This window comes from Bolinopsis microptera, chromosome 9 (genome assembly GCF_026151205.1).
Source record: "Bolinopsis microptera isolate Bmic1 chromosome 9, MBARI_Bmic_1.0, whole genome shotgun sequence".
Taxonomy (NCBI): Eukaryota; Metazoa; Ctenophora; class Tentaculata; order Lobata; family Bolinopsidae; genus Bolinopsis; species Bolinopsis microptera.
In genome coordinates this window covers 8,571,374-8,595,169 of record NC_087080.1, presented here as the reverse complement: position 1 = coordinate 8,595,169, position 23,796 = coordinate 8,571,374, and the positions used below count along the sequence as shown (strand labels likewise).

Genomic DNA, 23,796 nt, shown 5'->3' with positions numbered 1-23,796 from the left:
TGACTTAACTAATGGTGATATCATCACATTTTTATAATGATATGATCATCATATTATATGATCATCATATTATATATGATCATCATATGACCGTCTTATGATTTTAGTTCTCAACAACTTTGTGAACAATGACTTGAAATTATGTGGCAAATCTGACAATGCCACAAGCTCGAAAATTTTAGGGCAATGGTCTGTAAATAACAAATATGATCATAATCATGAAGTTAAACATAAACAACAATATATAAGTAACCCTAGAATAATCAGTTTATCATTAACCCACTATCGCTTGTTGCAATTGTTCATACTGGAGCCACCTGGACAAATTGTTTTAGTTTCTTCTAGCGCAGAACTGAAAGTTCGTTTTCGTAGTACACTGAATGTCATAGGTAAGAAGGATGCACTCGTCAGTCTTTACCATCCCTATATTCAACGCATGGGACAAGGGCGTGCAAAGAGACTGGTGAAAGATGGTCTCAATGCAGGGGAGACTATGACGGCTGTCATCAAATGTGACCTCGTAAAAGACAGCACCGTCATCGGAGATAACGAAAACAACCTTTCCAGTTGGCCAATTCGATGTCTTGATGTGTTGCAGTTGGAAACAAAACGCGAGCAAGATTTAATTGAAATCAGAAACCCGATGTATCACGAATTTAGTGTGGAGACTTTGGCAGGACTAACTATTTTATTGCATGACTTGAACGGTGAAAAAATAAAGTTTTACCCTAATGGAAACATTGTATTGAAATTAAAGATTGTATAACGAAAATTGTGTAAATCTGGTAATCTACATCAAAGTTTACAAAAAAAAAAGCATTTCACTGCATGATCAATAAAATTTGATTTCATCCCAATTTTAGGTTGGCTCTTCCCAAATAAAGCTAAAATCGATGCTATAAATAGCTGCATCATGATCCATCACGTTAAGATGGATACACCGAACACTATTGTCATTGTCGGAGGGTTAAATGGAAACCAGGCGAAGTTGCAAACTCAGCTCAAGCCCGTGAAAATTGAAAAAGATGTTGGTCTAGCCATCACCTCCATTTTTCACGGAGAGGTGTATAATATCAATAATAGCAACAATAAAGTGCGCTTTAATGTAAGCTGGACTGAGGAGATATGTAGTGTAACAATACCGATTGGACATTATTCTTCTACTGCAGCTGTCATGAGAGCAATTTCAGAAAGCTTTCAGAGGCGTGTGTGGGTTGACGTGTCAGAATTTGAAAAGCCCCGACTAGATATCTTTCTGCTACTTCAAGTCAGCGTTCATAACATGAAGCTCTTGACAACTGATATGTACGGTGTTCTCTGGACAATGCTAGGAATAGGAGATGAACTCGAAACAACCAAACAAGTCACCGTTAAAAATACAAATTTCGATCTAAACTTGGAGCCAGCATTTCTATACGTCAACATTGTTGAGAACTCTTATATCAATGGTAGACTATCGAGGGTTCTGAACATGCTACCAATTTCATTGAAAGCCCACTGTTCCTATTATGAGTTCACACAGCCGAATTTTGTTCCAATAGAGGTGAAGGAATTTTCGAAGATCATCCTACAAATCCGAAATATGGATGGTGAGTTTGTACCTTTCGAACCAAAGATCAAAACAATCATCACGTTACAGACGAAGCAGCTATAAATACGATCGGAAGTGTTAGTTTTTTCGATCACTTAAAAAATGGAGGAATATGACCCGAGCACGCTTCGTGATAAAGCACATCCTGTTATTGTACAAAATGGATCAGGCGGCGACATTGATCGTTACATATACAATCAGAACGGTGAGGGACTCGGATCATTTTTTGGTAGCATCATGAAGAATGCTATTCCGTTCCTAGGTTCAGCTATAAAAGGAGGGCTCAAGATAGCTAGCCCGCACATTTCTGCAGCAGGCAAGGAGCTAATTACAGCGGGTGCTAAAAAAGGTATTGAAGCAATAGCCAGGTCAACCACAAAAACTAGCACTAAGAGAGAACAAACTAGAGTTGCACATCGTCCTCACAAAAAGAGAAGACGTTCAAAATGGCAAAGTTTCTAAACAGTCAGGAGTCAATATCGAGCTCCCTTTTGTTGTGGAGCACCCTTCCGACGCAGGTTGCTGTACAGGAAAGCTACGATTTGAGATCTCTGGACCCAACTCGATGTTCAGATTGGTACAAGGACTGATGTAACACAAAGCATGCACAACTCTTATCCGTATGTAACATTTTTTAATCATGTTCTCAATTCGGAAACAACACGGTCTAATTATCTCTTCTATAATGAGATGTGGAAAATGGATGAAGGTTATCACAAGGAACTGGAAGAAACAGAGCGAGAATTTTGGACTTGGAATCCGGATGTAGAAGATGCTCTACGGGATCTTATGCCTGACGAATTAAATGAAACACAACAAGCTGCTGCTCTTGAAGCTGTCAAGGAAAAACTGTGGGATGCTAATTTTACTAGACAAGAAACGATCAATGATGTGGCTAGAGCTCTTGGACATGAAGACGAAGGGGTTATCCGAAGAATTGCAACTCGTACGTGGGAAATTATCGACGTTGCATGGTTACCATCTAAGGGCAATCCTGCTGCAAGCGAGCGCAGTAGACGAATCAATCGAGGGCAAAGTGTTACCCTATGCTCGAAGTTGCATTGTCCTCTGTTTAACACATCCAAGTGTTTACCGACCAATATGGACATTAGAATAAGTTTAACAAAGAACGATGATAGTTTTTTGTTGCTTTCTAATGTGGCTAATGCACCCTACAGTGTGGTGATTGAGGACTGTTATTTAAATGTCACCTATATTAGAGCTCGGGATTCGATTCTCCAGCTAATTGAGGATAAATTGACAACAGTCCCGGCATCCTACTTTATTACTAAGCCCGAGATTTTGATAAAGCCGATTCAAAATGCCGGGAGAATCATTAGGCTGACAGATATATTTCATGACAAGGTCCCTCCATTTGCTTTCTTCTGCTTGCAAAAGAGTTCCAGTTTTGAGGGGTCAAGCATGTTGGCAAATCCATATACTTTCATACCGTTTAAGCGATTCAACTTTTATTTGGATGGGTCTCCTTATTTCAAGGAATCGCTGGAAGTAAAAACTGTTGAGAGAGGCGTTGATTATGTCATTCGTTATGAAGAATTTGGAGATTACATACGCCAGCTTTACACAACACTGGGCAAATCCCTCAAAGGCGATTGTCTCATCAACAGTGATAACTTTCTACTAAACTTCATGGTAGCAATAAGTTTTGGAGCTGATAAGACTAGTCTGTCAGAAAATCATCTGAATCTTCAGAATAAATCTTCAACCTATCTGGAAATTGACCTAGGAATAAATGCGGACATTCCGGCTGACATGGTGCTCATTGTTTATGCAGTTCACGATAGACAGATACAGATTGACAAAGATCGACAAATACACATCATCGAATGAGAGGTCTGAACACAAGAGAAATCAACAGAATACTGCAAAGTAATGCAGTCACTAGACATTCGTTTCTTGGGGCATATCCAGCCTGCATGAAACCCAAGACGAGGAGAAATTTTTATACATTTATCACCAACTCTGATGAACACCACAAAGCCGGAGAACATTGGAATGCCTGGGTGGTTAACGGAGACACGATTCTATTCTTTGACAGCTTTTCAAGAGATCCTAGAGATGAAAGCTTTCCTAATCATTACAGACAGTTAACTCAAAAGTTTAAAACAGTCAGATTTGTGACCACACGCGTGCAATCTGCTAAAAGCACATCTTGTGGGCTATTTTGCATACATTTCATTTTTCTATGACGATTGGCTTAGGTGTACAGGGTTTTTTGAGTGACTATACAAAAGATTTTAGAAAGAATGACAAAATAGTGCTTGATATAGTAAGCAGTTTTAGCGATCCAAGTTCCTTTTTTTTAATTTGACATTTCTACTCTATACAAATATAATTAGTGGGGTTGTAGTTATTTTGGTGGCGGTCCATATTCAAGATGCACAATGATGTTTGGGAGATCTCCGCGGGATATTCCAAGATTTTGCAAGATTATTTTTATAGCTTATAGAGACCCTGCGCCGAGGCGCAGGTGCTTTGTGAAGTAAAACTCACGATGTATAATATGTTTTTAAACAATATTACTTGAATTTTTTCAAATAAAAGTTTAATAGTGTTTGTCTTCTTTAGAAATAAAATCAAAAAAAGTAATGCCAAACGTTAATAAAAAATTCGAATTAGGATTTAATAGTTCTAAAAAATATAAGCTTTACCAAAAAATATACCAATATAGTAATATACCCACTGCCCTAAAATGTTGTGTGGATTTAATAGTTCTAAAAAATATAAGCTTTACCAAAAAATATACCAATATAGTAATATACCCACTGCCCTAAAATGTTGTGGCCTGCTGTCTTAAAATCGTATAGAAATCTTCATATTTTTCAGAAAATTTCCCTTTGCCAATGTCTGCGATTGCCTCATCAAATCCTATATTCTTCAATCTTTTACCGACAGTTAAAAATCCATCCTTGCTTCGTCCAATATTGGTCTTTGCTAACCTGATCAGTAGAGTTCTTCCTAATACGGAATTTACTACTGATGGAGGTGAAATTGCAAGTCCTGCTGGAAGTGGGGATGAGCGCAACTTTGTCTTCTTCTTCGCATTTTACCTCTGGAACAAGCAAATAACGAGACAGGTCAAAAGATTGATTTCAATAGTCCACCCACAACCGGGAGAACTGCAGATAAAATAGCAGATAGAGCACCTCCTTTTTGAATGACCCTTTCTTTTATATAACCAGGTTTCAGCCTGCTCGCAGATCTAATGAAACGCTTATGCTTCTTAATATTTGCTTCCTGTGTCTTGGAAAGTGTCAAATTTTGCTTGTCGAGAAGCGTAAATATAAGATTTAGAGCCTTGAACAAATCAGCAGGGGCGTTAATAAGAATCTGCTTACGATTCTTGACGGAGGCTTTAGCTAGCTTTCCAAGAATGTAACGATGTTGATTTAACAATTGAGCCTGCTTTACAGAAAGACGCTTGGAAACCATGACCAATAGTCCGTTATCACAGTGAGCTCTTCAGGTAACTCTGGTGCAAACGAAATAACAATGAATCCTCTGTGACTCTTTGAAGCTTTTATATAACTGTTCATAATCCGGTATACATTTTTGCCTGTATATATCTGTCGAGCTAATGTGTTCACCTGTCTAGTATTCCTTTGAATGTGAAAACAGACGTAATAGTGCGCGTTTGATGACATCAAACGAAAAAGCGGACAATTGGGAAATAGGTTCTGGGTGAGGTAAAATGTTGATATTTTACGATGGTGACTACCTAAAATGAACACTTCTGCAACTTCCTTATTTCGTCCCGTTAGGATTAAATCGTCAATGACAAGAACAGAACTTTGATTAGTGTCCATTTGAGCGAAATCTAAACCCTTAATGAATTTTATCGGTTGACTCTCGACTTCATTCCATTCTCGCATAAAGTCCTGTTCTATGTTATACATGTAGTATACGTTGTTAGGCCATGGATGAATCAACTTCTGTCGTATCATCTCAAGGATAAATTGTGTCTTCCCCGATCCCGAGCAACCATGAACAATGGCGTTGCGGGAAGCTTGAAATTTTATCGGCATTTCTGAGCTTAGATGTTGAAAAGTTCCTGTTGAGGGATCCAACTATTGGCCTCGTCGGGATAACCTTGAAACTTGACCAGATACTCAATATTACCCCTCCTTTTGCGACGGTTCACAATCTTTTCTATAGGCCAAACGTTGTTACTCTTGTCCACAAGTTGAATTTCGCTGGAATAAAAACTACCAATGATGGGATTGTTTTTATAGTCAATCAGTTTATAATTGGGCGGGTAGCTTTTAACGATTGAGGAAACCGAGTATACTTCATATCCATGGGTTTGATCGAACCCACGCTGAAATGTAGTTTTCTTCCTGATGATACGAACGGTGTCTCCAACCTTAAACTTAATTTTTGAATGTTTCTTTTCCTTTACCACAGGTGGAAACAGATTCCTTCGCACAATGTGCTCGTTTCTCTTGGTTACATCTATCGGTCTCATACCTATACTTCGATGGTGAGTTGTATTATAAGCACGTACTATGTCTTGCAATATGTCCACATATCGATGAGATCCACGACTGGTGAAGTACCTATACATTCTTCCTTTCAAATTTCGATTAAATCTTTCAACTATTGGACATTTTCGGTCTGAAAAGACGTGATAATACTTGATTTTGTGTTTTTTCAGCAGCGGTAGAAATAAACGATTCCGAAACTCAGTTCCTTGGTCGAAGGAAATTTTAGAAGGTTTATTTCTTCGAAGAAAGGGTCTCATAACATCAACGATAGATTTAGCACTTTTAGATTTAAGCTTGAAAACCCAAGCTCGCTTGCTGAAGGTATCAATGATGCAAATAAGAAAAGTGTGTCCATCATTTTCGCTCTTGAACTTGCTCATGTCCACCAGATCGATCTCATAAAGATAGTTTATACCTTTTGTGTACACTCTCCGAAACAGTGGAGGTCTGCTAACAGGCTTGTGCAAGGTGTACGTATCAATTCCTCTCAAAGCCTTCTTAACATCTGTTAGGGTGATGGTGGGGTCACGTGACCTGACAGCTTTGTAGAAGCGATTAATGCCAGTAAAGGCTGCATGAAATTTAGGATCTGTATATAGCGCCTGTAAGTCCATCAGAGAAATAAGGTAATTTTAAATTTCGCGATGGTATAAATAGAGAACGTTCTCAAAGTAACATACATAAATAATGTCTTTAATTTGCGAGTATTGTACATCATCCTTCACAAGCAATGCCAAGCTTTACATGCACAAAAAACGGTACATGGTAATCCCAGTCTTGTTCTGGTTAATCACGGGCATAACAATGATGCAACTTCGGGTAGAAAACGAAAATTGGGCTCCAATCGTGGAAAAAATCATCCTTCTAGTAATCAAAAACCTGACCCACAATTAGATCCTGATCTTACGGTGATTGATGAATATGATGCAAAGCGACCAAAAAATGATGAAAATGATGATGGCCTAAAAATTATCGATGAAGTGAAAGATGAAGATGACAGTGATGGTGATGATCAAAGAGATCCCGGACTGACAATTGTGGATCGGTGGGATAGAGCTAAAGATTATAAACAGCTTTACAAAGATTGCATCAGAGATGGTAAAAACGCCAAGATTAAAGTCAAGCGGCAAAACGATCGCTTGTTGTCGGAACATAGATCGGAACTAAGCAACAGATTAGAAACTCAACGGGTGGAATACAACAAACAAATTGAGTTGCTCAAAATAAGGCACGAAAAGCAACTATCCGACCTGGAAGATGTCAAAGATAGTCTCTGCAAAGATGAGTTGCAAACATTACAGTACGAACTAAATAATGTAAAAGAAAAATGCGAGACTGAAGTCGCTCGTCTTAAAGCAACAATTAAAGGTTTTGTAGATGATGCTGACGATATCGTTAAAAAACATAAAACAGAGTTGGCTGAGATGGAAAAGGACTGTCAAGAAAAAATCAAGAAACTTAAGGATTATATCAAATCGCTTCAAGACGATGAAGATAAATGGATGTAAACCCTCTAATAAAGGCTATTTTTAATTGCACTACCATGGAAGAGATTTTTAAAATTCAACGTCTTGTGAAAAATCATCAGTGGGACACATTAGTTCAAGATCATCTTCCCACCTTGCAAAACCTTTTTTTCTCCCTGAGTTATGGTATTATACCAATTTGTCAACCGCAAAGGGATAAGGTAACTGACGAACAAAGATCTTTAGTGGAAAAAATTCAGTCGGCATCTAGGACCAACGCAAAAAAGCTACTTTTGAGTAAAAGAAATCAAGTCGCAAATCTATTCTCGATTATCAACGACTCAATAAAGCTTGCCCGAAACTCGTATAATCACTACTCGGTGCTATAAATATAACCGGTGTCCGTCAGATGCTCACTCACATCAACGAAACATGAATTTTGTCTTGCTTCTAGCGACAGTTTCTACTCTTTCATTCACCGTGCGTTTTAAAGTAAACAATGAACATAATCAAGATTTCTTTGTTTTTGAAGGTGTAAATCAGTCCGCTCATTTGTTTCGTCAAAACAGTACACTATATCTACGCTGCATGCAAGAGGATTGGATTGCATTATATGAAGCAAGCCTAAGTAAAAGATTGAAGAATATAGGATTTGATGAGGCAATCGCAGACATTGGCAAAGGGAAATTTTCTGAAAAATATGAAGATTTCTATACGATTTTAAGACAGCAGGCCACAACATTTTAGGGCAGTGGGTATATTACTATATTGGTATATTTTTTGGTAAAGCTTATATTTTTTAGAACTATTAAATCCACACAACATTTTAGGGCAGTGGGTATATTACTATATTGGTATATTTTTTGGTAAAGCTTATATTTTTTAGAACTATTAAATCCTAATTCGAATTTTTTATTAACGTTTGGCATTACTTTTTTTGATTTTATTTCTAAAGAAGACAAACACTATTAAACTTTTATTTGAAAAAATTCAAGTAATATTGTTTAAAAACATATTATACATCGTGAGTTTTACTTCACAAAGCACCTGCGCCTCGGCGCAGGGTCTCTATAAGCTATAAAAATAATCTTGCAAAATCTTGGAATATCCCGCGGAGATCTCCCAAACATCATTGTGCATCTTGAATATGGACCGCCACCAAAATAACTACAACCCCACTAATTATATTTGTATAGAGTAGAAATGTCAAATTAAAAAAAAGGAACTTGGATCGCTAAAACTGCTTACTATATCAAGCACTATTTTGTCATTCTTTCTAAAATCTTTTGTATAGTCACTCAAAAAACCCTGTACACCTAAGCCAATCGTCATAGAAAAATGAAATGTATGCAAAATAGCCCACAAGATGTGCTTTTAGCAGATTGCACGCGTGTGGTCACAAATCTGACTGTTTTAAACTTTTGAGTTAACTGTCTGTAATGATTAGGAAAGCTTTCATCTCTAGGATCTCTTGAAAAGCTGTCAAAGAATAGAATCGTGTCTCCGTTAACCACCCAGGCATTCCAATGTTCTCCGGCTTTGTGGTGTTCATCAGAGTTGGTGATAAATGTATAAAAATTTCTCCTCGTCTTGGGTTTCATGCAGGCTGGATATGCCCCAAGAAACGAATGTCTAGTGACTGCATTACTTTGCAGTATTCTGTTGATTTCTCTTGTGTTCAGACCTCTCATTCGATGATGTGTATTTGTCGATCTTTGTCAATCTGTATCTGTCTATCGTGAACTGCATAAACAATGAGCACCATGTCAGCCGGAATGTCCGCATTTATTCCTAGGTCAATTTCCAGATAGGTTGAAGATTTATTCTGAAGATTCAGATGATTTTCTGACAGACTAGTCTTATCAGCTCCAAAACTTATTGCTACCATGAAGTTTAGTAGAAAGTTATCACTGTTGATGAGACAATCGCCTTTGAGGGATTTGCCCAGTGTTGTGTAAAGCTGGCGTATGTAATCTCCAAATTCTTCATAACGAATGACATAATCAACGCCTCTCTCAACAGTTTTTACTTCCAGCGATTCCTTGAAATAAGGAGACCCATCCAAATAAAAGTTGAATCGCTTAAACGGTATGAAAGTATATGGATTTGCCAACATGCTTGACCCCTCAAAACTGGAACTCTTTTGCAAGCAGAAGAAAGCAAATGGAGGGACCTTGTCATGAAATATATCTGTCAGCCTAATGATTCTCCCGGCATTTTGAATCGGCTTTATCAAAATCTCGGGCTTAGTAATAAAGTAGGATGCCGGGACTGTTGTCAATTTATCCTCAATTAGCTGGAGAATCGAATCCCGAGCTCTAATATAGGTGACATTTAAATAACAGTCCTCAATCACCACACTGTAGGGTGCATTAGCCACATTAGAAAGCAACAAAAAACTATCATCGTTCTTTGTTAAACTTATTCTAATGTCCATATTGGTCGGTAAACACTTGGATGTGTTAAACAGAGGACAATGCAACTTCGAGCATAGGGTAACACTTTGCCCTCGATTGATTCGTCTACTGCGCTCGCTTGCAGCAGGATTGCCCTTAGATGGTAACCATGCAACGTCGATAATTTCCCACGTACGAGTTGCAATTCTTCGGATAACCCCTTCGTCTTCATGTCCAAGAGCTCTAGCCACATCATTGATCGTTTCTTGTCTAGTAAAATTAGCATCCCACAGTTTTTCCTTGACAGCTTCAAGAGCAGCAGCTTGTTGTGTTTCATTTAATTCGTCAGGCATAAGATCCCGTAGAGCATCTTCTACATCCGGATTCCAAGTCCAAAATTCTCGCTCTGTTTCTTCCAGTTCCTTGTGATAACCTTCATCCATTTTCCACATCTCATTATAGAAGAGATAATTAGACCGTGTTGTTTCCGAATTGAGAACATGATTAAAAAATGTTACATACGGATAAGAGTTGTGCATGCTTTGTGTTACATCAGTCCTTGTACCAATCTGAACATCGAGTTGGGTCCAGAGATCTCAAATCGTAGCTTTCCTGTACAGCAACCTGCGTCGGAAGGGTGCTCCACAACAAAAGGGAGCTCGATATTGACTCCTGACTGTTTAGAAACTTTGCCATTTTGAACGTCTTCTCTTTTTGTGAGGACGATGTGCAACTCTAGTTTGTTCTCTCTTAGTGCTAGTTTTTGTGGTTGACCTGGCTATTGCTTCAATACCTTTTTTAGCACCCGCTGTAATTAGCTCCTTGCCTGCTGCAGAAATGTGCGGGCTAGCTATCTTGAGCCCTCCTTTTATAGCTGAACCTAGGAACGGAATAGCATTCTTCATGATGCTACCAAAAAATGATCCGAGTCCCTCACCGTTCTGATTGTATATGTAACGATCAATGTCGCCGCCTGATCCATTTTGTACAATAACAGGATGTGCTTTATCACGAAGCGTGCTCGGGTCATATTCCTCCATTTTTTAAGTGATCGAAAAAACTAACACTTCCGATCGTATTTATAGCTGCTTCGTCTGTAACGTGATGATTGTTTTGATCTTTGGTTCGAAAGGTACAAACTCACCATCCATATTTCGGATTTGTAGGATGATCTTCGAAAATTCCTTCACCTCTATTGGAACAAAATTCGGCTGTGTGAACTCATAATAGGAACAGTGGGCTTTCAATGAAATTGGTAGCATGTTCAGAACCCTCGATAGTCTACCATTGATATAAGAGTTCTCAACAATGTTGACGTATAGAAATGCTGGCTCCAAGTTTAGATCGAAATTTGTATTTTTAACGGTGACTTGTTTGGTTGTTTCGAGTTCATCTCCTATTCCTAGCATTGTCCAGAGAACACCGTACATATCAGTTGTCAAGAGCTTCATGTTATGAACGCTGACTTGAAGTAGCAGAAAGATATCTAGTCGGGGCTTTTCAAATTCTGACACGTCAACCCACACACGCCTCTGAAAGCTTTCTGAAATTGCTCTCATGACAGCTGCAGTAGAAGAATAATGTCCAATCGGTATTGTTACACTACATATCTCCTCAGTCCAGCTTACATTAAAGCGCACTTTATTGTTGCTATTATTGATATTATACACCTCTCCGTGAAAAATGGAGGTGATGGCTAGACCAACATCTTTTTCAATTTTCACGGGCTTGAGCTGAGTTTGCAACTTCGCCTGGTTTCCATTTAACCCTCCGACAATGACAATAGTGTTCGGTGTATCCATCTTAACGTGATGGATCATGATGCAGCTATTTATAGCATCGATTTTAGCTTTATTTGGGAAGAGCCAACCTAAAATTGGGATGAAATCAAATTTTATTGATCATGCAGTGAAATGCTTTTTTTTTTGTAAACTTTGATGTAGATTACCAGATTTACACAATTTTCGTTATACAATCTTTAATTTCAATACAATGTTTCCATTAGGGTAAAACTTTATTTTTTCACCGTTCAAGTCATGCAATAAAATAGTTAGTCCTGCCAAAGTCTCCACACTAAATTCGTGATACATCGGGTTTCTGATTTCAATTAAATCTTGCTCGCGTTTTGTTTCCAACTGCAACACATCAAGACATCGAATTGGCCAACTGGAAAGGTTGTTTTCGTTATCTCCGATGACGGTGCTGTCTTTTACGAGGTCACATTTGATGACAGCCGTCATAGTCTCCCCTGCATTGAGACCATCTTTCACCAGTCTCTTTGCACGCCCTTGTCCCATGCGTTGAATATAGGGATGGTAAAGACTGACGAGTGCATCCTTCTTACCTATGACATTCAGTGTACTACGAAAACGAACTTTCAGTTCTGCGCTAGAAGAAACTAAAACAATTTGTCCAGGTGGCTCCAGTATGAACAATTGCAACAAGCGATAGTGGGTTAATGATAAACTGATTATTCTAGGGTTACTTATATATTGTTGTTTATGTTTAACTTCATGATTATGATCATATTTGTTATTTACAGACCATTGCCCTAAAATTTTCGAGCTTGTGGCATTGTCAGATTTGCCACATAATTTCAAGTCATTGTTCACAAAGTTGTTGAGAACTAAAATCATAAGACGGTCATATGATGATCATATATAATATGATGATCATATAATATGATGATCATATCATTATAAAAATGTGATGATATCACCATTAGTTAAGTCATCAAAATTGTTGAGTAGGAAAATCATTTGATGATCATATGACGACTATATTATGATCATATAATATTGTGATGTTGTGTTATTATCTGTTTTCTTGGATAACATCTTTTTAAAAGCTATAAATACAACGAATCTTATACAAAATTGATCTGTTTTAATTGTTAGCAAGAGCATACATTGCCTGCATTTAACTAGTTTTGCCAAAAAAAAGTCAGCAAGTTTTGACGAATCATTAACATATGGAATTGGAATCACGAAAACACCAATGTCGGAAGTGCAACAAAAGTTACAAAACGTCCTCAAGCTTGGCTAGTCATCGTTACAGAGTGCATCCTTATGCGTCAAGTTTATCTAGCAGCAATTCGGAAGCGGAAAATATTGACGAACAAATACAATGCAGTATACCATCGGAAAACCCTCTTATCCATGATCATGATCCAAATGATATAGATAACCACGATGTGTCTATTGAGAATTTACAAACAGCCATTTATCAGCTACGAGATTTCTACGAAGAAATGGAATGGACAATCAATAAACATGATAAAGTGCTAAGACAGTTTCAAAAACTTATAGCTGATAACGATGAAATAAATGAAACAGCATCTACTCAGCTGAACACAATCAAATTATCTAACAGGATTTCAGATTCGGATAACGACGTAGCAAGCGACATGGATAGTGACTCAGTGTCAGTCTATGTCAACCCTACATCTAAAAGAAAGAATACTGATTCAGCTAGAAATAAGTTCTTTGGACTTTAGTAAATATATTTTGAATTGAGTGTTTTAGGTAAGGTTTTTTCTTTTTGGAATGTTACAGGCCCACCCAGGGGTGCTGACTGACTAGACCCACCCAAGGATGCTGTGACTTTTAGAATAGGACCTCCCATTTTCTATTGTTGCTGTAAATCGCTTGCTATGCACCCAATATCAAGTCAATGGCAAATATATTTCATTAAAGTGGTATTAAACACGAATTTTATGACACCTTTGCCGTGACAAAAAATGAATGCCAAAAGTCATGTTTGACTTCAAAATATCACATTTCACTGCATATATTCATTTTGACATGGGTAAGATCTGCTTTTATCAAGTAGAGGTCAACTTTTTCAAGACCCGCTTTCTAAATTGAGACTTTGAGAGGCACCGTTGCTGGCATCCTTGCCATCCAGAAAGAAAAACCTTAGTTGTAGGTATAATATGTTCTGACATCATTTCAGAAACTTATATTCGAATCGATCATGTTATATTTATATAATGTAGTTTCACCAATTGTTTAATTCATTTGTAAGATCTCTATACCTGTTTTATTTGTCTAAATGAAAGTATCTACTGTCAAAGATGGTCAGCTTAAACGAGAGCCAACTTGCAGACGAAATAAAGGAAGCAGAAGCACTATTTGACAGCAATTCACTGCTATTCAATTACAGAATACATATATTTTGTTTTTGCAGAACACTGTATGGTCACGTGTCATCACTACGTTAACACAGTATTACAACTCGGTGAGAGTTAGATCTAGAGCTACAGAACGTTAGTATATCAAATACAGTGCAACTTTGCAGAATCTACTTAAGTATGTTAATTCGTTGCGTCAACACAGGTTAACTCAAAGTACATGGTGTTTTATCTCTAAAATCACGTGTCTCATTCACTACTCAACTTCAATGTAACAAATATAATCATCAACACGTAAACGATAACATTAATTTGATCACGTACAGAACTTCATCTACACTTGCAAATCACGTGACGTAAACAATAACATTAATAATTTGATAAGAAGAGTATCAAACACCCTTACAAGTCACGTGACAGGCGTTATCCGTTCATATTGGATAGCTAGTATCACATTGTTCAATTACTAGTGTATGAATCAATTAACAATGCCAGCTAGTATCACATTATTCAATTACTAGTGTATGAATCAATTAACTTTGTCAGCTAGTATCACATTGTTCAATTACTAGTGTATGAATCAATTAACAATGCCAGCTAGTATCACATTATTCAATTACTAGTGTATGAATCAATTAACTTTGTCAGATAGTATCACATTATTCAATTACTAGTGTATGATTCAATTAACATTGCCTTAGTTCATTCAATTACGAGTGTATGATTCAATTAACATTGCCTTAGTTCATTCAATTACGATGATTCAATTAAATGTGCTCGCCTCTATACAGAACCCTTATCTATACCCTACTATGATCACATCAGATTCATAGAATTACAGCAAGTTTTTGAGATTACATATTACATAAAAGAATTGTCTTTAAAACCCATTATAATCAACTAGTTTTCATGATGTCTCAGTAACTGATGTTCGACCTGTTCTAAGCTTCTACAAGATCAAAGTATAAACAATTTGAATAAAATCGGACTGTTAGGAACTTAGGAATCATCATTAATATGGTATCCAACGACTAGCCTCGCTTGTAGACTGTAGCAGTTTCAGTATCCAAGGACGTCTCCGAACCTTCAGTAAATGAAATTACAGCCCGAACTGTGAAAGGTGACACTGTTGCAGGGAACTGCTCCATATCAAGAGCCAGGTTGAAGACAATGGTGCTGCCAGACCATGCTGCTGAAACACTCAGGGTCAGCTGCACATGGGTCTGAGAGCTGTAAACTTGTCCGTCAATGTACCAGGTAATGTCAGGTTCATAGCGCCCTTCGTAGGTAACTTCAATATTCTCAGGACTGTAATAATAGGACTCCAACGAGGATAATTCTGGAATAATATCAAGAATTACTGTCCAGTTACTTTTTGTAATTTAAGAATTTTCAAAATTGGGACTTAAAAAGTTATAAGCTCGAACGCGCGGAGATCAGACATGTCGACCTCTCGAGAACCCTTATTAAACTCATCCCCTGGCATTTTTAACACGGCTTAGGTTCGGGCTATACCTGTGAAGCGGCCTGATTTAAGCTCCTGTATGTAACAGGATTAAATTTCGCAATGAGCTTTCAAATCGGTCCCAATAAATGATAAAGATCGACAAAAGAATATGTTCTTACCCGCTGAAGTCTGGAAACTAAGGGTCTGTAAATGTAATAAAAGAAAAGTCACCAAAATAATCATTGCTTCTCAGGTCTTCGGATAAACAATAAACATTCACTTCAATTGCAGGTATGTCAAGTGAAACACAAGACACAAATCATATCAAAACTTATTGATACATTGTTAGAAAATTCATAAGAATTGCACAACAAAACAGAAATAATAAAATTAAATGTGAAACGAATTGTGATCTGGTTTGAGGAATGTTATAATATGTGCATATAATTAGGGCCATAAATCGACAAAATAATTACGACAGAATATTTACGACAAAATATTTACGCAAATATTAATAACCTAAATAGGAACTACTTTGAAGCTCAAAAACTAAACTTGGCAACAAGTTACAACAGAGTTATAAGTGAGCTACATACGAGTTGACGAGTAATTCAAAAATATGATAGTTATAGTGGCCCTGGCCCCTGAGTTACGCATTGAATTATTGCAGATAATTCAACTGCCGGAGACTATTCGCTGATGACAATACCACAGCAGAAAGCTAATTAATTAATTAAATTATTCTAACGTAATTGGCAGGATTTCAACTATTACATCAAATATTACATGAACATCGAACCTAGAACTTACACACAGGGCTGTATGCAATGTGTAACAGGCAACAGTGAACAAAAACGCGAACGGAAACTTATAAACACCTCCGGATTAGAATAATCAGCCGCGGGCGGGATAGATTCTGATAATCCCGGCTCCCGCTGTTACAGTGTTAGTTTTTTCCCGCTTAATAAATAACTCCGGCACAGTTTCTATAATCCCGCCCCGCTAATATAATTTGGCTCAACAAGATTTGTTTTGTTTTGAGATTCCATGAGAATTTCATCCGCGCACTGTCGCATGTTTTGATGACGTGCATCACGTGACTAACTATAACTACGACGCGCATTGGTAAAAAATGTCCCGTGACCTAGGTATGGCTTAAGGTAAAAACTATAAATATACACTTGATCTACATATCGGTTTAATTGCAGGCACTGGCAAAACTCCAGCACTCTGCTTACATTACTTGGACTCTTCGATTACTTGGACCAGTTCCACTTCCAGAACTTGTCTCGATGGTTACATTTGTCCGGTAAATTTGTTCGTAGCAATCGCACTATTTGATATGGGCCATGTATTATTTATGAACTTCGTGACACGATATCATTATCATTATGATTTTCTATTTTTCAAAGATTTCTCGGGGAATTTTATGTCCAGTAACTTAATTTAATTAGGGAATCTTGTTACAGTATTTTTTCCCACTCAAACGTGAGATTCATCTATCAGAATTAGTCTCATACAACCTCATCCCGGCCCCTATAATGGAATAGATCATGTGTTTTGTTAAAATCAAAAAAAATTATTGGTAGCAATGTATTGTGCTCTGCCAATTGCATCACTTGATTTAATTGAATGTTTATATACTGTTTGTTACATTTTTCCTATCTCAAAGGGGCACTTCTGGGATCTTAATAGCGATTATACTTTGATGCCCAAAATAAGTAAGCATGATCATGATTCGTATGCAAGCTCCATGTGTTCTAATCCATCGATTGCTAAATATCGGGGAATAAAAGTCAGTTGATCTCAGAACTACAGTTACTTTTCATACTAGAACGATATCTTTAAACACTATTTATTAATTGTGTGAACTGCAATCGAATTGAGTGTAGTTGGGTTGAGTCTTGTAGAGATGGTTATAATGTGGCCATAATCTTTATTATTATTATTAGTAAACTCACTTGGTCAGTGAAGATATAAATTCGGTCAAAAAATTGTAATTTCGATCCAGAAAATCGGCTTATATTTGAAAATGTCACATTTTTAGGGAATTTTATCAAACATTTTTATGTCAAAGGTTGAAAGCTATTCAGGAAACAAAATAATTTTCGATTATTCAGATTGTGTTCTTCGAATTAACCTTTTGTCGGCATGACTGAATGAGCATGTCGAAATTAAAGTTATTATTATTAATACTTAAATATAATTAATTAATTAATCATACATTATTAAAGTTGATATATCATGATCATACTAACTCATTGTAGCAGTGCACTGTATTACCCTGGGACCCAGGCCTGCACTGTATTACCCCAGGTGCACTGTATTACCCCATGTGCACTGTATTACCCCAGCTGGTACACTGTATTACCCCAGGTGCCCTGTATTACCCCAGGTGCACTGTATTACCCCAGGTGCACTGTATTACCCCAGGTGCATTGTATTACCCCAGCTGGTACACTGTATTACCCCAGGTGCACTGTATTGCCCCAGGTGCACTGTATTACCCCAGGCTAGTATGTTCATAAACATAAACAACCGAGTAGAGATTCGGCGGAATGACATGCTGAGCGCCGTCCAGTAATGCACTGTATAACGACTGTAATTAACTCCTATCAGCAATCTAGACAACAGCTATCAATTAGAGATTTATCTTATATCTCAATCTACTCAACTTTAGTTTCTGTCGTGGTTGTGACTTGTGTGTTACTTTCTTGTGTTCTGCCGGTTATATATGGCCGTATACGGTTTAGTGACCATATTTAGTACTCTAGGCCACGATCATATGACTTATAATTCATATGATCGTGGCCATTAAAGTCCCATTAATGTACACTGCACTGTATCACATGCAGCTTATGCCTAATATAAATAGATAAATACATATTATTACCTTATTCGTTAAACTACTGCACACCTCATTATTGTATGAGATAAGGATTATTACTGGAATATTCCTGTTTGCTTATATGTAGTGAGAGTGCAGTCATCTGGATCAGTATTACAGTGAAGTTTATATATATGATGTAATTCTATTAATTATAATTCTCTACCATCGCATTAATCGGAAGTTAAATAGCTCTTATGCCTTATATTACAATTATATTATTATATATTATTATATTACAACTTGAACAGGATCAAGCTGTCACAATTCAGACATTGCACAAGTTCGTTTTTGTCAAATGTATTATATATATCATGATAACTGCCAATAAAGAAACTCAGATAAGACTGCCTGAGCTAGAGCAGAAGCACATGACTTTCTGCTCTGTAAAATCGTGGTGTAGGATTACAATGCACCTGAACCACGTGACACGGTCACGTGCGCGTCTCATCTTAAGATTACACGTGTAACCTGATAACCACGTGCTACACGTGACCCAGGCACGTGGAATAAAGCGTTAAGTCATGTACACGTCAGCTAAGGAAGTAGAAATGTTGCGTACACCACATTTTCCTCTTACTTGTGACTTGTCTTTGCTCCTCGGTCTCTTGACGGTGTCGTGTGAAATTGTGTTACCCTTCCCCAGACTTTACCATTGCTGTCTGCAGAATTTACCATTGTACGAGCGGTTTTTACCTGCCATTAATCATGTAATTTAGGACTGGCGTAGTACTGATCACTTTTACAGAGACTATTATATATTTGTCACCGAGCCAAATTTTAACATTCGCTGAAATCACGACCGTAATTGGAACGCATTTTGACAGGTTATCTTTAGGTTATTTAGCATACCAAACTTTTTAGGGTATCCGAATCACAGTTTTAAAAATTCGGTTTATACTTTTACTCATACTAGTTTTAGCATTCCGGTCATTTTCTAGTGCATTATGTTTATTGTTTCCGCCCTTACCAGTTGATTACTGCCAGTTTATTCATTTGTCCTTTCAGTTCAGTTCATTCTTGAATCTTAAAAGTTAAAGCATGCACGATGAAATTGTTTGTACGGATGAAAACTGACTAAGATTATATTGACAAGTTCGTTATAGTATTATCGTAATCGAACACTTTATCATATGCGTTGGTACTTGGTCATATATACCAATTCTTCTTCTTCTTCGTATAGGGGGCTGTGGATTGGTCATATACCATCTTACCATATAAGTTCGATATTATAGAGAACACTAACAAATGTAGCCATATAATGCATTCTCAGGGTTTTTAAAAAATTTGATACCATATTATGACCATGTTGTACATCAAAAATCTTGCTTTGTTGGGTTATTAAACTATTTTCTTTGCAATACTGGTTGATCTATGCATGAGTTACGGTGTATAATTGTATTGTCGCTTCAAAACTATAAGGAAATTCTATCTCGAGACTTGGAAATTAAATGTACTAGATCTAAATTAATACCGGGTCACAACTGCTTGAATTTATTTGTGGTTCTGTTTTACAAGGTGGGTCAGAAACATCTCATTATTTTTACATTTTGCTGTTATTTGATAACGAAGCAATAGACAGCATGGAATTCTGTGTAACAGAAAATTGGTTTCTCAAGAAAGCCTAAATTCTCAACTGAAATTGGATCTTGAGCCGAAACTGAGTAATTTACAGAATTTTGAGATTTTCTACATGGTCTATACCCCATAAAAACTCCGCACATTTTTTTGTCTGTCAAACTTTACCTGTGGCATCTCTAAAGCCAAGTGAATGTAACCTACAAATTTGGTACTAGTACTACAGTACTACTGTACAAATTTTGCCCTGTACAATGTACTTGAACTATAAGCCTAGGAAGTGTACAGACGTGGGTTCTGGGTTAAATATACCCCTAAACTCAACAACATTCTACTTTTGACTTGATACTTGTCCTTACTTTTGACTTGATACTTTTCGTTAGGGACACCCATGCATTTCACCTTGTAGTGGTTTAAAGAAGTTACGAGTACACAGAGAGCTCGCTCTATAAGGCCGCTGAAGTGATTTTCAAGAAAGTGCTCTACCGTCTCCAACCCATATAATTATACTATTCAACACAAGCTCATTCTTGGAACTGTTCTCATAATTCTAGACTTTACTATATTTTACTTCCTTGTTTGGCGTAATCTGATTCTTGGAAAAACACACCCGCGCTTTGACCATGACACAAACACACACTGTTAGACCTCAGAGTGATACCTTGCAGCAGCCTGCAAACAACTAAAAATAGAGTGTATTTAATCGCATCAAAAATCATGTATCCATTGAATATGTTAAGTTATGATAAATACGCTGAACAGTGAATACGCTGAACATGTTGAGCATGTTGAATACGCTGAACATGTTGAACATGTTGAATACGCTGAACATGTTGAACATGTTGAATATAATGAACATGTTGAACATGTTGAATATAATGAACATGTTGAATATGTTAAATTATAATTAAGTAATAACCAGACTCCGTTCAGACTCGAAATGAATAGTCTTCAAGTCTGCTGCGGGGAGTTCATCCGAATAATCCTCTTTGTTCTGAACTTCATATTCTGGGCTGCTGGAGGAGTGATTTTGGGAGTGGGAATCTATGTAAAGGTAAGCAATCTACGTTATCGGCCCTTCTATTAATCAACTATATACAGCAAACACAAGATAATAGAAAATAAATCATAAAATCGAGTGGCCGAGTAGTCTCGACTCACCCATATAATAGCTTCTCCATAAACGTCTATCATGAGCTTTGTACACTAAATCGTTGATTTAGGCCCTTCTATGGACGACCTTTATTCCAGCAATTTACCTTTTACTGCTACTGCTAGTGCTATAGATAATTTCATGTTCTGCAATTTAGTGGAACGAAATGTTAAATTAGTCTGCTCCTGTTTAAAATTAATAGATTATCAAACCATATCAAAGTACAGTCAGCCAAAACGGCACCTTCATTACTATTAATATCAGTCGTTCAAACATTACATCATCTCGCTGAAATAAATAAGTAATATTATGTGGCATGATTGGTAATTATTAATAATAAACCTGCAGGTACAACTGGAGGATCTCAAGCACATTGAAGTATCACATGACACCCTCCAGACATCAGCGCTCTTCCTCATTTCTCTAGGCTGCATCGTCTTCGTAGTCGGTAGGTTTCTGGCTACTGTCATGGCGATGTCATGGTGATGTCATGGTGATGTCATGGTAATTTGGATTATACCGTAAACCTGAATTTCAAATTTAAATTGCTAAACGTGTTAATTATATATGGACGTTGAGTCTAATAAACTAAGCGAGGGTTCACATATGACGTCAGCAAGATTTTTGCCAATTTTACCACACCCCTCCCCCTGTCAGCTAGGGGTTATAGAAATGCTGACGGGGGGAGGGGGAGGGGGGTTTAGGTAGGGTGTAGGCTTTCCAAACCCCCCTGTGTAGGCGGCTTTCTTGATAAAGCTCGTCCAAGAAATTTCTTACGAAGTACCAACGAAATTAGACTCTTTCAACTCGACCCGTAATATTTATAATATCTCTTATCAAAGTCCGTAGAAATCACGGAAACTATAACATTTAACACTCCCTCTGTCAGAAATACGTTTGGTATTACTTCAAAACTTGTAAAGCATAAGATTTCACTGCGCTCTCCAGTGAAATAAAAGGTGAAAGTGAAACGTTAACTACTTCTCCTTAGGTCTGCTCGGCTGCTGCGGTTCCTTGACCCAAAACAGATGTATGCTCCTGCTGTACTTCTCTCTGGTAACCCTCATCTTCATCGGAGAGATCGCCCTTGCTATCGCAGTCTACGCAAACAAGGACTCCGTCACCAAATCCATCAAGTTAGTAGGCTACCAACACTTGGTGTGACGTTATGTCACGTGGTATGACGTCATGTCACGTGCTATGACGTCATGTCACGTGGTGTGACGTCATGTCACGTCCATTCACGTGATCTTATTATTACAATTACACTAAATTTGAGGAGTTAAATTCATTTTGAAAAGTTTCGTTAATTTTGATACTTAACTCATAGTATTTGGTTAACCACGTGTAAAACTTCAGGGAACAGTTCGGGGACTGTATGGATAAATACAACAACCAGACCGAGCCGATCTGCCAAGACACCATTGACACTCTGCAGGTAAACAACTAATTTATAATATAAGGGGGGGGGGGGGGGGGGGGGGGGGGCAATGGATATTTTTTTGTGAAACTTGATTTCGAGATAGCAGTTGACTAACAAACTAGGACCAGTGACCGAACTTTTGAGGGGGTCCCGGACCCCAACCGGGGTTTAGGCCTCCAAAGCAATTTGGCGGCCAAATTCTGAATTTTTCTGAGAAAATTTTGGAATTTTTTTGGAGCCTAATAAATCAGAAATCTGTTCTCAAAATAAGGTGGAAATGCGATTTCGAGTCGATTCCGAAAATTTCATGGAAAAATTTTGGAAACTGATTGAGTTGTTACAATTTTAATGACATCAATTCTGCGAATATCGCGAACCAAGATACCGGCAATTTAGTTCATGTTTTGTGGTCTTTTCGCCTTAGTATCCACATTTAAACAGATATAAAGCTATAACTTACAGAGAATATGTAGTTTAGTCTTACCTTTCATAAAAAGTAAGTTTCATTAAAAAATATTGATATTTGACCAAATTTGGTGCGTATGCCCAAATATGGGCATATGGTTTTTGGCTCATAACTCAGTCATTTTTTTCCCAATATTGATGAAATTTCATATACGAGTTCAGGAGACCACTAGCTACAATTAGAGCACCATAAACCTGGGTTTTGGGCATTTAAAATTGGGCCTAATTTGGACCAAATATGGGCGTGGCTGCCCCGCGGGCACTGTTTGGCGGTTGCGGTCCGGGACCCCTCAAAAGTTCGGTCACTGGTCCTAGTTTGTTGGTTCACTGCTATCTCGAAATCAAGTTTCACAAATATATATATATATAAATATATATAAATACCCCCCCCCCCCCCCCCCCCCCCCCCCCTTAATAAAAGCAGGTCAGTTTTGTAAAATAAATTATGGTTACACATCATGTAAACTATAATATTATATATATCACATAAACTACGATAAGAACCGACCGTGATAAACGCTTTAGCCTTGTATCCTTGAATGAATTCACAGATTCAACTTTAACAAAATTTCCCCAGTCCGTCCTGAAGTGTTGTGGTGTGGAAGGTCCCTCTGATTGGTCGGCTCGAAATTACACCGCTCCCCCGACTTCTTGCTGCAAGGACAACGCCACCTGTGATTACGCTTCTGCCTACCAAGAGGGATGCTACCCTACCATTAGTGAGTTTTAGAGTCATTATCAGTGAAAATAGAT

General features: G+C 37.5%; 2 protein-coding genes across 3 annotated transcripts in view; one reads left to right on the top strand and one right to left on the bottom strand.

Moving 5' to 3' along the window:
• LOC134820849 (vasculin-like protein 1) overlaps positions 1 to 23,796 on the bottom strand; it is a 632,099-nt gene that overhangs the window by 111,802 nt on the left and 496,501 nt on the right. The window lies entirely within an intron of this gene.
• The window catches only part of LOC134820851 (leukocyte surface antigen CD53-like), a 34,968-nt gene that overhangs the window by 7,674 nt on the left and 3,498 nt on the right, over positions 1 to 23,796 (top strand). For both annotated transcript variants that reach the window (XM_063831489.1, XM_063831488.1), the window contains exons 2-6: positions 20,934 to 21,056; positions 21,504 to 21,603; positions 22,147 to 22,291; positions 22,515 to 22,593; positions 23,621 to 23,762. In XM_063831489.1, coding sequence (XP_063687559.1) covers positions 20,943 to 21,056; positions 21,504 to 21,603; positions 22,147 to 22,291; positions 22,515 to 22,593; positions 23,621 to 23,762 — 580 coding nt within the window. In that variant the 5' untranslated portion in view covers positions 20,934 to 20,942. The remainder of the gene's footprint in view (positions 1 to 20,933; positions 21,057 to 21,503; positions 21,604 to 22,146; positions 22,292 to 22,514; positions 22,594 to 23,620; positions 23,763 to 23,796) is intronic.